This window comes from Rhinichthys klamathensis, unplaced genomic scaffold, assembly GCF_029890125.1.
Source record: "Rhinichthys klamathensis goyatoka isolate OS25496 unplaced genomic scaffold, OSU_Roscu_1.1 h1tg000387l_1, whole genome shotgun sequence".
NCBI classification, from domain to species: domain Eukaryota; kingdom Metazoa; phylum Chordata; class Actinopteri; order Cypriniformes; family Leuciscidae; genus Rhinichthys; species Rhinichthys klamathensis.
In genome coordinates, this window is record NW_026606891.1 from 1943653 (window position 1) to 1957102 (window position 13450).

Here is a 13450-nt window from a genome sequence, read left to right on the forward strand (position 1 = left end):
GTTTCTATAAAAGTGTTGGTGTTTATTCCACACGAGTATTGTGCCTGATGAAGACCTGATGGTCGAAACATTGCGCTGTCAATCAAATTTGTTTGGAGCAGCTATTTTCAGTATGCAGACTTCACGCTTCTTTTTTCTAAACCCCTGGTTTAATCATATAAATTTACTTCCTAAGCCATGGCAGTTGAAGCGACACTCCTGTACATTACCCATACACATCCCATTCTACACTTCCCTTGTCCCTTTTGTGTTTGTTTATTAAATATTTTGGCTAACTTGAATACACTGTTAGCTTGCAAGAAAATTCTGTCCGGACCTGCTGATCACTTATGAATATGTAAGTATATGGCCACATCCACACAGCAGCAGAATATGGTTGTCAATCCTCTATTTGAGTCCTTAATAGGGTTACGTTCACACACAGTATGGATATTTACAAGAGTGATAACACATTCTATAACCAAACTCACACCCAAAAATTTACAACCGCATTCTGAGGGGTTTCCATGTGTGGTTTTGATAACTTACGGAGATATGAGCTGTGTGTCATCTGAAGGTTTTAGATACAGTCACTGTTCTCCACCAGATGTGCTCCCATCAGTTTTGTGTTTTACGTGCGAGCGGCATGACTCAAATGCTCCCTTCACCCAGATATAAACGCTTTTCAGTTTTATGGATGTTTGCATCTGATATTAATTTGGTCACTATTGCTATGGTTAGAATATTGCACGTTGATACAGACAGTATTCAAGACGCTACTGTAAGTTGCTGTGTTAATGGGACATTTCGACAGTGTGAACGTAGCCTTATAAAGTCCACGTTGCTGTGTGTCATTCATTGTTGCCCTCCAGAGCCAATCGCACAATAGGAGGAGACGCTAAGTGGAGGTTCAAAGCACAACTGACAACGTGATAAGGAACAACTGAGGCTAATAGCACCTCTGCCATGGACACACAAGGAACAACGTAGCCAGATCGCCACAACAATCCCACCTGACCCCGCAGAACTAGCACTCCACGGACACAAATAGTTTCGGGGTTTAAAATAAAATGCTTAAAAAATTCCTCCATCTGCCTCGGGTATAGGCTATGTTTCTGTGGGGGTGTGTCAGCGCTTAGAGTTGTCGGCATTCCCATCAGGAAGATTCATAGGACCAAAAGGAGTGTATCACAGCAGGTCTGGTGCAGATTAATGTGGAAAGCAGACTAACAGCACAAAGATAATGCAGGCCAATAAAAAGACTCGCACACGCACGCGGAGCACAGGAGTGAAGCAGGGGCTAACGGCAGAACAGCTCGGGGTCGTTAAGCATCATTAGCGGGACATTTGTTCACACACATTTGTCAGGAAGCGTCCTGCTAAGCAGGGTGTGTGTTCTCCTCAAGGAGTGTGTACTGGACAGAGGCAAGCAGGCAGGAAATGAAGTTACTGCCACGTGTGTGTGTAATCTACTGCATGATGGAGCAGATCTGTCCCTCGTACGAGACGTCACCGTGTTTGATTAACAACAGGACTCATCCCAGCCGGAAAACAAGAGAAGCGTGTAAACTGCATCTGTGATTCGCATGCATTTACAGTTCCAGCATATTCAGTAGTTTCAAGTACAGGAGCACACAAACACACTCACACAAGTGCACACACAAGCGAAAATGCAGCACGGCTACAATCAGGAAAAAGTTTATCTGAAGCTCAAGAGACCACAAAAGCCATAGAAAGTGGGGAAAAGCAGTGCTACATATTGATTGAATTATGAGAGGTTAAACCTCCTTACTCTTGATGATTTAAACAGACTGAAATAACATTGGGGAAACTGCACACTGAAGCAGTTCATTTATGACTACTCCAGGGTTAAAGAGTTCTGTCTAGAACACATTTACCACTAATTTTATATTTAAAGGAATAGTCCACTCAAAAATTGTAACGTTTATATAGCCTAGCTCAGAATGCCAAGATCATTTGGTTTGATTCACAAATTGATAAAAATGTATACTTTAAATTTACTGTAAGACACTTTGAAGAAAAGCATCTACGAATGAGAAAAGTGAGAAAACAGTAGTTAAGAAAGCATCTGATCAGGGATGTGGATATGCTTGCACCTGCTCTGCAATTCACCGGCATCATGTCAACAGATGAGATCATTAAAAATACAACACTGTTATGTTATTTTCCCGGCAACAAATGTCCCGAGTCCTTCACATAAAAATCAGTCTACAGGCTTTTATAGACAACCCAGGAAGTCGGGGAATGTCTAGTTTAAGTTTCATTACAAGCTGGTCACACATTGGCAATACAAAAAGCGATTAATATATGAAAATTCTTGCATATAGCTCCTTTAAGAAACATTTCTTATTTTATGATTCATTGATCAATAGAAAGCTCAAAAGAACCGAATTTCTTTTAAAATAGAAAAGTAATATAAAAGTCATTACTGTCAGTTTTGATCAATTTAATGCATCCTTGCTGAATACATTACAAATATTAATGCATTTAAAAAAGGAAGAAAACTTACTGCCCCCAAACTTTTAAACAGAATATTAGCCTATTTCACAGCAACAAATGTGGACAAATGTGACCTAGTGAGAAAAAAAAAAAAAGAATTGAAAAGCACAAAAAGCAGGACGAATCACACGGACACATAACACCACAAGCGCCAACAGCTGCATCCTGGGGAACAAAAGACCACTATGTAGACACAAATTCCCTCTGGCCACACTGCCACAAGGCATAAAACACACACACACACACACACACACACACACACACACACACACACACACACACACACACATTCATATTGTACACATAGTGGCCCATGACATACTCTAAGAGTGATCCGGTTCAGGATATTCACAACCAGCATCTAACCCCAGAGGAATCCAAAAGAAATAGTCAGATCCTTTTTAGCCCAACGTCAGTTAACTACAACTCTCCAAATATCTCTCTCTCTCTCATTCAATCAGACAATTTTAAGGGATAGTTCACCCAAAAATGAAAATTCAGTCATCATTTACTCACTCTCAAGTTGTTCCAAACTTGTATGAATTTACCTCTTCGGCTGAACACAAAAGAAGATATTTTGAAGAATGTCGGAAACCAAATAGTTGATGGATCCCATTGACTTCCATAGTATTTTTTTTCCATACTATGGAAGGCAATGGGGTCCATCAACTGTTTGGTTACCCATGTTCTTCAAAATATCTTCTTTTGTGTTCAGCAGAAGAAAGAAATTCAAACAGGTTTGGAACAACTTGAGGGTGAGTAAATAATGACAGAACTTTTGGTGAACCATCCCTTTAACTACACTTTAACTATGAAGACTAAAATAGCAGCTTCTCATTTCTCAAGTTGACAAGATGCACAATGATTTCTGAAACTGATATTTGGATCTAACCAGTCCTGACCTGAACATGTAAACCAGGCATTAAACACTTAAGAGTCTTTACCTACCGGTAATTCACAGAGGAGATTATCATGGAGCCTGGAGCTAATGAGAGGAGCTTTCTCTGTTCCTCCAGTGCTCCTTCTTTTGCTCAAACAAAACATTAGCAGATAATGTAACGGAATTAAGAAGACAAAAGATTCAAATTGTATATTGATCAGAGGAATGAGGTGGCAGCATTTCGGCTGGTTAAGCCTGTGATGAGGTGATTGATCCACAATGCTTGTCCTCACGTCTGAAGATGTCTGGCAGGCCTATAGTCTGCCTGACAAAGGCGGTGAAAAGAACCGTGAACTTGTCCGACACCAGGACACAATGTCAGAACGGTCATGTCAGTCCGCAGAACCGTATTTGAAAGGATGGCAGACATCAGATGACAAACATCAGATAACAAAGAGAGACAAATAAAACGACACAATCAATGGAAATACAGGCACTTGTATTGGCATTGGCATGTAAAAAGTCGGCATAAGCATTCAGTAATGATGTAGAATGTTCAATAAGAGTGACTCAGAGCAGTGCCGATGCCTGCTGATCTGAGAACAGCTTTAAAGATCAGAGCTGAAGGCTTGGATCCTAAAAGACAAGCACTGATCTAGCAAGACAAGGGCCGCAGGGATCAATGTAAAATCAATGTTAATTGCCAGTGTTTTTCTATGTGGCCAGATCAGAGATACAAAAAAAAAAAGGTTAAATATGCTAAACCAAAGCAACAGAAAAAGTAAAGAATGTAGTCATTAAAAAACATACTATAAGTTTCGACAGTTTCGACATCAGATTGAATGAGCCATATTCAAAACTGTCAATACACATACCTGTAACCGCAAAGCTGAAATCTATACCACACTCATGGTGCATCCATGTAGTGTTGGAATTATCTTAGTTATGTATTTCAGAAACATTTACTGTACATAAAAAAGCTCTGTTGTGACATCATGTGAAAATAAATTATTTTCGTACAAAAGATCGGGGTCTGTACGTGTTTTTTTTATGTATATATTTCTGATAAGTCACCAAGGCTGCGTTTATTTGATCAAAACTACAACAACAACAAAATATAATATTTGGAAATATTATTAACAATTTAAAATAACTGTTTTCTATTTTTATATATTTTAAAATGTAATTAATTCATGTGATGGCAAAGCTACATTTTCTGCAGTCATTACTCCAGTCTTCAGTGTCACATAATGGCACGACTGCGTAATATTTTTATGGAATATTTGACCCTTTTTTTCAGGGTTATCTAATTAATAGAAATTTCGAAACAGCATTTATTTAAAATAGAAAAATCTTTTGGAACGTCATACATGTCTCTAACATATATGACCCCAAACTTTAGAATGGTGTATATATTTTATATAACGTTTTATAACAACCCAAAGTTGTTGTAGATGTGTATGAGTTGCTTACTGTTCATGTTCTTGAAGATGTTCAGGATGGGGAGGATCTGTCTATAGTACGGGACCAGCGCCTCACCCACCATCTCTGCTGAAACAACCAGGTGCTGCAGAACCTTCAGCGTGGTGCAGATGACCTGCCTGCACCTCGTGTTGAGGGCATCTGTAGACAAACACAGACAGATGTAGAGACAGAAAGAGAAAAGTCCAAAAACACTTTGAGGTCTCTTTGAGTTCATGAGTATTTTGACAATGTGTGAATTGTTTTTGCTATTTGTTACAACCCTTACTGGGGTGTTATATTTGCACTTTTTTGCTCTCAGACTATGTCCAAAATCTGAAAAATGCTTTCTTCACTGGCTCTAAATGGAAGATAAGATATCCATTAAATTCTTTAAAAAAGCCTTCATTAGCCTTCATCCACAATCCTGTGGTTCAGTGGCAAGTGGAAAGAATGAAATAGAATTGAATTTAAAATGAAGTTCCAGTCAGATCGTGTCAGTAAGACACTGTTAGTTTGTTCGCTTCATTTTACTGCGGATTCGTTTTTAAACAAGACACCTTTGACACAGGCCTTCCAAAGGGACTGAAAATAAAAGTCGATGCAGTTTTGACTATATTGGATCTAGTCAACACACATGTGTGAGTAACAATCTTTTTTTCCCATGTCTCACTATTGCTTTGTCTGTTACAGATCATTTGAGTAGTTATACTATAGTGTTGCAGTCAAACTTAGTAGGTGTGATTTGCTGTTCTTTCCTTTGCTTTGGCATTTATCGGGTAAGCTATGCATTGGATTATCAGATATGGAAGAAAGCACATAGAGAATGCAGCTTTTGTTATTGTTTTGATCTAAGCCATTCACTGTAATCCTGAATAAAAGCTTCAGTGAACAACATCTTTGGTTTAAGACAAACCATTACATCACGTTTCATTTTATTTAAAACACGACACTGCACATGACAATGTAAATGTTTTTCACTTTATCGAAAAGGATGAACGGTGAATAGCCTATAAGAACGACAGTGCTACCAACGATGGTACATTCATTCATAATTCTGTTTACACAAAACATTGTAAGTCATCCTTTGTCAATAATAATAACTGGTAACTCCATGAACTTGAACTTTATTTGCCACAACCATGACTTATAAAGTATATGTAATACGCATAAATGTTTCATATTGTTGGCAAATGTTTCAACTATGTAATAAGATATTTTTCAACAACGTAAGTTAAAAAAATGAGGGGCAGTTGAAAATTATTTTTATATGCAAAACTGTTACCCAATTATAACAGTACGCATTTACTTCCAAGTCTTGAATGCCGCACGCCCATCAAAACAGTGTGTTTTAAAGAGAAGGTCAAAAATAGGATGTGAAAATAGCCATAACATCTAAATTAGGATGTCTTGATAACATTATAAGTGGACCTCAGAGAACATTATAAAATAATACATTATTAGACATGATGTTATGATGTAGGCCTATCTCAAGCCTGTCTGAACAAGGTTTTTATGAGGTATCTTCGTATAAAAAATAAAAAAAACTGGGGGACACTTTACCCAAAAATGAATTTATTTACACACCTTCACGTCATTTCAAGCCAAGCCTGTATGACTTTCTTCCTTCTGTGGAACATAAAAAAAAAGACTTTTGTGTTTCGCAGAATAAAGACATTTATTTTGAGTGGCAGCTGTGTGCTGTACTTTAACAATCATTTCCATTTACTTCCTGCTCTCCTATATCTGAACAGCACACTATGAAATTCTAATGACCAAACAAACACGGCAAACTGTTTTCCAGCGGTGTGACATTTGCACCGAAGGAGTGTTCAATAATTCATGATGTGTGACGCGTCTGGAGGAGTAAAGATCTGTTTCTAAATCTCTCTAAATAAAGGAACCATTAATTCCTTCTTCATATTAGGCTCTAAAAATGAATGACCTCATATACCTTTTCCTTCTCTAAATACCACAGGAGCATGACATTTAGACACTTCAGTAATTGCGTTATTTTAACTCCTGATACAAACATATCTGCAGTCATTCCTGTGAGAGAGGGGGGAAACTGTTCTCATTTATCCATCTATCTATCTATCTATCTATCTATCTATCTATCTATCTATCTATCTATCTATCTATCTATCTATCTATCTATCTATCTATCTATCTATCTATCTATCTATCTATCCATCTATCCATCCATCCATCCATCCATCCATCCATCCATCCATCCATCCATCCATCTAGTTCAAACTTCAATCAAGCAGGAGGAGGATTGTTTTATTTAATCATCCCACAAGAGCTCATTTATTTTTTGATTCTGGGCTTTGATCGGGCCAGTGCAGAACATCGACCTACTGGTTTTCACTCTCTTCAGTTTGACCTTTGCTGTATGTTGTACGGTCAGTTTTTTCTTTTTTTTCTTCTTTTTTTTTGTGAAAATTAGCTTAATTCATTCTTCTTTTCTATCCATGACCTTCTAGTGCAGGGGTTTTCAAACTTTTGTGTGTGTGTGGACCACTATTTGTAATCAAGAATTTTCGCGGACCAACTCATAATACACATAATAAAATATGTCTACACAGTCCTACCTGAATTAATCCACACCTCTAAATAGGCTAACTAGCACTAAAACTATAACTGGTCATCACATCAGTACAACAAGCTTGTTAAAGACAGTTTACTTCACACAACGGCTGCCACATATTTTTTTTATTTATTTACTCAAGCGCCCGAGGGCATAATCATGTTCATTTGAACAACAGGCTTATTTCCATTAACCTGCCCCTTGCCAGATGAATTTCGCTCCGCCTAGCTTCACTCACATCCATCTGGAACCTCTTCCATTGAGAGTGATTTCTCCAACCAACTTTATGGTTTAGCCAATCAGGACGCAGGGCGGGAGTTTCATAGATGTGACGTAGTGGAGAAGCGACCGTGAGACTGTTTTGATTCAGACAACAATGGCGGCTCGCATCGAGGAAACAAGCGTTAACATTGATGCTGTTAACATTGATTTCATCCGTGTTGTCCAATCTACCTAATATTGTTTCATTAAAAGAACATCAGAGAACGGCTCTTAAGGCTTTTGTTGGTGGAAACGATGTTATATAGATCAGTGCCTTCTCCCGACCGGATTCTTTAGCGTCACGGGTTGGCTTCGGTGTGAGTGGTTGAAATAGCACGTCGATAAAGATGACAGACAAGTGGCTTATCCAATCATATGCAAGGATTTTTGATAAGGCCCAGCCTTCTGAAACGCCATTTCAATGGATCGGTTCCAGATGGATGTGAGTGAAGCACTTGGATATAATCAGCATTTCAAAACCTTTGGCGATTTTAGGGGATTATTAACGTAACTTAAGTCCTCAAAAAGTAGGCTTGAGTTTGTCCACTAGCACATCCGCAAAACATTTCAGAAACACGAGATCAAGAAACTAACATTAACTGGAAATTAAAATAATAACAGGCCTTATTCATTCCATTTATAAACATTTCGTTTCATATAGGCCTAAACTGCCTATAAAGGCTATGCATGTGATGTGATAATGAGAACATATTTGCCTCTGCCCTATAACTTTACACATTTAATGAAAACACAGTAGGCCTAACGTTACTCCAGGTTAAAAAGAAAAGAAAGTTGGCAAAAGGAAAAGCCATTGGAGTCTATTTGCCAGCCTTTGTATTCCTCTTTGTATCGTCTGTCTAATATAGGCCTATATTAAAAACAAACAACTAAATAAATGCTCACCTAACCTGTTGCTATCCACCGATCCATGTTGTGGTTCTGACGACACTGAGCTTGAACGTCACGGCCGAGCGCCACTAGCCTATTTTAGTAATCACACAATAACTTGACATTTTAATTTACATTTTATATAAATATAGGCCTACATATTCTTTTTACTTTTTTATGGGAATTTCCTGGTAAAATGAAGGTAAAAAAATATTATTTTATATTTTATTTTGCCTTTTCACGGACCACCTGCAGTTCCCTCACTGACCACTAGCACTGCGTGCGTGCGTGCGTGCGTGTGTGTGTGTGTGTGTGTCTGTCTGTCTGTCTGTGTGTCTGTGTGTCTGTGTGTGTGTGTGTGTGTGTCTGTGTGTGTGTGTCTGTGTGTGTGTGTGTGTGTGTGTGTGTGTGTCTCTGTGTCTGTGTGTGTGTCTGTCTACCTCTACCTGTTCTGCCATCCTGCAACCCACCGTGACACATACAAAATGACAAATGTTTTAAAATTTGGTATTACATTAAAATGGCTCGTTTTGCTTTGTTGCAAAAACATTTGTGTTTCCTTTACAGTAAACAAAAAAAAAAATAACAACGGTAAGTTTAATTCCATAATTGTAACACCTTCACAACAACCCTTGGCTAACAATAAAGCATTAATGGCCAATATTGCTCTCATCATACTGTTTTCTCCTTTAAATTGCTGTTTCCTTCACATGACTTTGGCCAAACTCCAGCTTTGATATGCATTTTCAGCATTTCAAAGTTTGCTTCTTACCACCATTCCATAAACCAGATTTATTTATCTGCTGTATATATATATTCATTATTATTATTTTTAATGTTGTTTTTTATTTTTATTTTTTCGCTTCTGAATGCTTCTTATATTCTTCTTCTAATCTGTTTGGTTTCTTATGCAGATTAAGTGCATACTATGTACCAGGGACAGATTGACCACCACTCAATGATTTTGTGACTAACAAAAAAGAGTTACTTTGGACAGGAATTAGTACTAGAAAGGGAGTAGGTGTCATCTTAATGCCACTCACTCTTGATGGGTATGATGAGCTGTGGAATAACAGGCAGGACCTTACTGCCACCGTGCTCCAGCATGTCATGGATGCCCTGTCGAGCGAAGAACTCATAGGGGTGAACTGTCTCGCATAGACCATCAAAGAACAGGGGGAGGTAGTGATGGTAGTCCAGTTTTTCAATCTCCACCTGTTTAAAACACACAAACACACATGCAGGGTCAGTGTTATTCTAAGCTATGGAAGGCCAAAGGGTTTGTGTGTTTTTTAAATAACCCCTCTTTGCGTCTGTCCTTATATTAGCCTCAACAAATACTCACAGGCTTCAAGCCACATAAAGACCAGCCCCCGTTTTAGTGCCCCCAAGCATGCCGACACACATTCTGGAGGGAAGACTGGGGGGACAGCTGTTCAGGGGCTTTGGAACACTCAAACATGTGACTTCCTGTTGGATCACACGTTCGCACCTGTTCTCCTTGGGTTATGAGCATGGAAACAGACGTAAATAGACCAGGACTTTTTCCTGACCTTGAGTATTGAACATAAAGTCACACACACTGCTGTCTTTTTCTTTCTTTTCTTCTTTCTGTCACAAGTATCTGTCAAGTAGGTTTCATGATGATGTGTTCACACTGAAACAAAATTTTAAATCATTATTTTGTCTTTTTTTCTAGTAAAAATATAGCTTAAAATTACTAAAATACATAATAATTTATCTTTATCTATTATATTAGAAAAGTATATTAAAGATGCATATCTATTTTATTATGTATATTTGTTCAAAGGGAAAAAACATATATTGAGAAATGTTTTCAGAGAATATATCTTGACTTCATTTTATTTTCCATATTCTATTGGCATATTATCTTTCCTTTTTTAAGCATAAACTTCACTAAATATGTTAGATTTCTGTTTTAAACATTAAAAAAAAAAATTGTATGTATTCTTAAAAATACATTTTAAAATTGTTTAAAGATGTGATTGGGGGGAAATATATATTGATTAATTGACATTTTTTTTTTTTTTAGTGTGTTTATGATGTTTTTCTTCTATTGATTGATTTAATGATGGTATAGTTAGTAAAGTGCACGCGCGTGTGTGTGTGTGTGTGTGTCAGTCATGACTCCTTTACAACTGTTCTTTGTAATCGTAGTGTCACTGATACCAGGAGCTGTAAGGTTGAAAGTGGCCAGACCTCATCAAACCCCTCCTCAGACATCAAAGCAGCATGCACAAAGAGAAAGAGAGAGAGAGAGAGAGAGAGAGAGAGAGAGAGAGAGAGAGAGAGAGAGAGAGAGAGAGAGAGAGAGAGAGAGAGAGAGAGAGAGAGAGAGAGAGAGAGAGAGAGAGAGAGAGAGAGAGAGAGAGAGAGAGAGAGAGAGAGAGAGAGAATCATAAGCTTAGCAAGAGGGCGGATTGCTTAGAGCCAATTTACTGGCTAACCTTGACCTTTTCTGACTTGGTCAAGATCATCTTGGTGAGTCACAGCAAAATCAAGTCCAAAAGCAAATGTGCAGTGCGCTGAGATGATACTCACACAAACACACACAGAGAGAGAGAGAGCCATAGTGATTCAAAACATAAAAAGCAAGAGGAGACTCATGCAGCTAACCACAGACAGATGTCTCGCATCACTGGGGTGATGTCTGTGGGACACAATCTCTGCCTGTAGCATTAATCACTGGAACACTGTAAGTGTATGTGTGGGTGGATCAGCTTTTGCCCACATTGTGAGGAATAAATGTCCCAACATGGATATTAAACTCCAACATTGTGGGAACCAGGCAACAACGATGGCTTTACTAAATTGTATAATGAAAAACTGAACATGCAGAAGCGTTACTGTGAGGGTTAGGTTTAAGATTAGGGCAATTAACTCAGTATGAAGACAATAGCAGTCAATAAAAAGTCTCTGACATGATAGAAAAACAGAAATGTATGTTTGAGCAGATCTCCAAGGAAGTTTACAAGGCCGTGTTGAACATGAATGCACATACACCTGATGTGGGTCCTTAAGGGATATTATTATTAGTAATTTGTGTATTCAGTGCCAACACATATTCATTATAGCACAGTGTGCTGAGTCATCTTTACAAAACTCACACCCCTGCAGAGAAATACAAAAAGCCCTGCTAAAATACATTTTATGTGTCCAGCATAACACAGTATGTATAAAATATTAAGCCACAATTGCAAAGTTGCACCTTATTTTATCACTATTTTATATTTGTTCATGATTTAATTAAACATTTTTGTATTGTACAATAGCGTTTAAAAATGTGGGGTTGGTCTCTAATGCTCACCAGGGCTGCATTTATTATACAAAAAAACAAACAGTATTGGTGTGAAATATTATTACAATTTAAAATAACTGTTTTCTTTTCAAATGCAAATTATTCTCCTGTGATGGAAAGGCTGAATTTTCAGTCACATGATCCTTCAGAAATCATTCTAATACAGTAATTTGGTGATAAGAAACATTTCTTATTATTATTAAATGGCAAAAGAACAGCATTGATTTGAAATAGAATTTTTTTAATATTTAAAGAAATATTAATTTCTTTTAAAAAATCTAATGGTAGTGTAGATTACCAAGCCAAATGACAAAAGTTGTACCTTAATTATTGTATTTTATCATCATTTAATTAAATATGTATGTATATTATTTTATTTTTTGGAAAATTAATACATAAAGTTATAAAAATAGAATACACTTCCTGTCACTCAATCTCCCTCACACAGCCTCGATGTGTCATCATCATATCTTCCAGCAGAGCATACTTGATAAATTTGCCTAATAAAATGACATCTTAATCAAGTATTGAATGTTTTCTTATGATGTAGCATGTCTAACCATCTTATAAAAGCAATAATGCTCTGAAGGCTGTCCTATACTGTGTCTGCATCATGTCTATAACCTTCAGGCCTGTTTCACGAATTACAACACACAATAGCAGAGTGTTTTCAATTTACCGCACATACTAAAACATTACAGTATTCACACATGTTCACTAATTCAATAAATTCCACTTGCTGTTATTCATTTTGCTTTTCAATATCCTGTGGGGTGTGGCAAATTGAATTCAATTGAACTGAGAGAGAGACAATTCTAAAATGATGAACTGTGCTCGTTCCTGGTGTGTGAGCGCTTGTCCTTTAGAAAGATTTTGATAGCTTACGTCTGTCAAACTATTTGTGCAACATATTAAGGGCTGCCAGAGATGTTAAAGGGAAGACAAATGATTCGTCACCAGTGCAAAAACAAAGAAATATGAGAAGAGTCACACATGCCGCATCATAAACCACAGAATGATACTAAACAGCAGAATGGCTCAAAATAAACACCATTGTGCGTTTCTAATGCAATCTGTAAGATTTATTTCCAACCCATTCTTTACTATTTACACATTATCTCATTTGCTGTCTGTTCAAAAGACATGAGTGAAATGTCAAGTGGGATTTGAAGAGAGCGAGTCTGATCATAATGGGTCAGTCAGACAGAGGCCAGAGTCATATAGCAGTCACTATGGCGACAGTAAAGATTTCAGTGGCAAATAAGTGAGCACTGAAACTACAGGTGCAGGGAAATAGTCAAATATGGGAGTCAGTGAAACGTGTAAAGTGCTGGTCTCGCTGAAAGAGTTTCTGTTGAATGGTTGCAATTATGATCCTTTTGGAAGCCATTAAAACTGTATCTGCCCATGAGCAGGGCTGTTGAAAGCTCTTAATGCCTGACAGATTGGGCAGAAAGACAGGCAGGTGTGGTTTGAGCTTGTATGGCTGCAGTGGAACGGATGAGGCAGAGCTGAAACTAACTGTCGGCAGTCCAGACACGCTCTGGCATTG

The 13450-nt window shown here is 37.7% G+C and overlaps 1 protein-coding gene across 1 annotated transcript in view; it reads right to left on the bottom strand.

Annotated features, from left to right (window-relative positions):
* pacrg (PARK2 co-regulated) overlaps nucleotides 1-13450 on the bottom strand; it is a 124321-nt gene that overhangs the window by 40793 nt on the left and 70078 nt on the right. Inside the window, exons 3-4 of the mRNA XM_056234044.1 lie at nucleotides 9623-9794; nucleotides 4853-5002 (exon numbers count right to left, since the gene is read on the bottom strand). Coding sequence (XP_056090019.1) covers nucleotides 4853-5002; nucleotides 9623-9794 — 322 coding nt within the window. The remainder of the gene's footprint in view (nucleotides 1-4852; nucleotides 5003-9622; nucleotides 9795-13450) is intronic.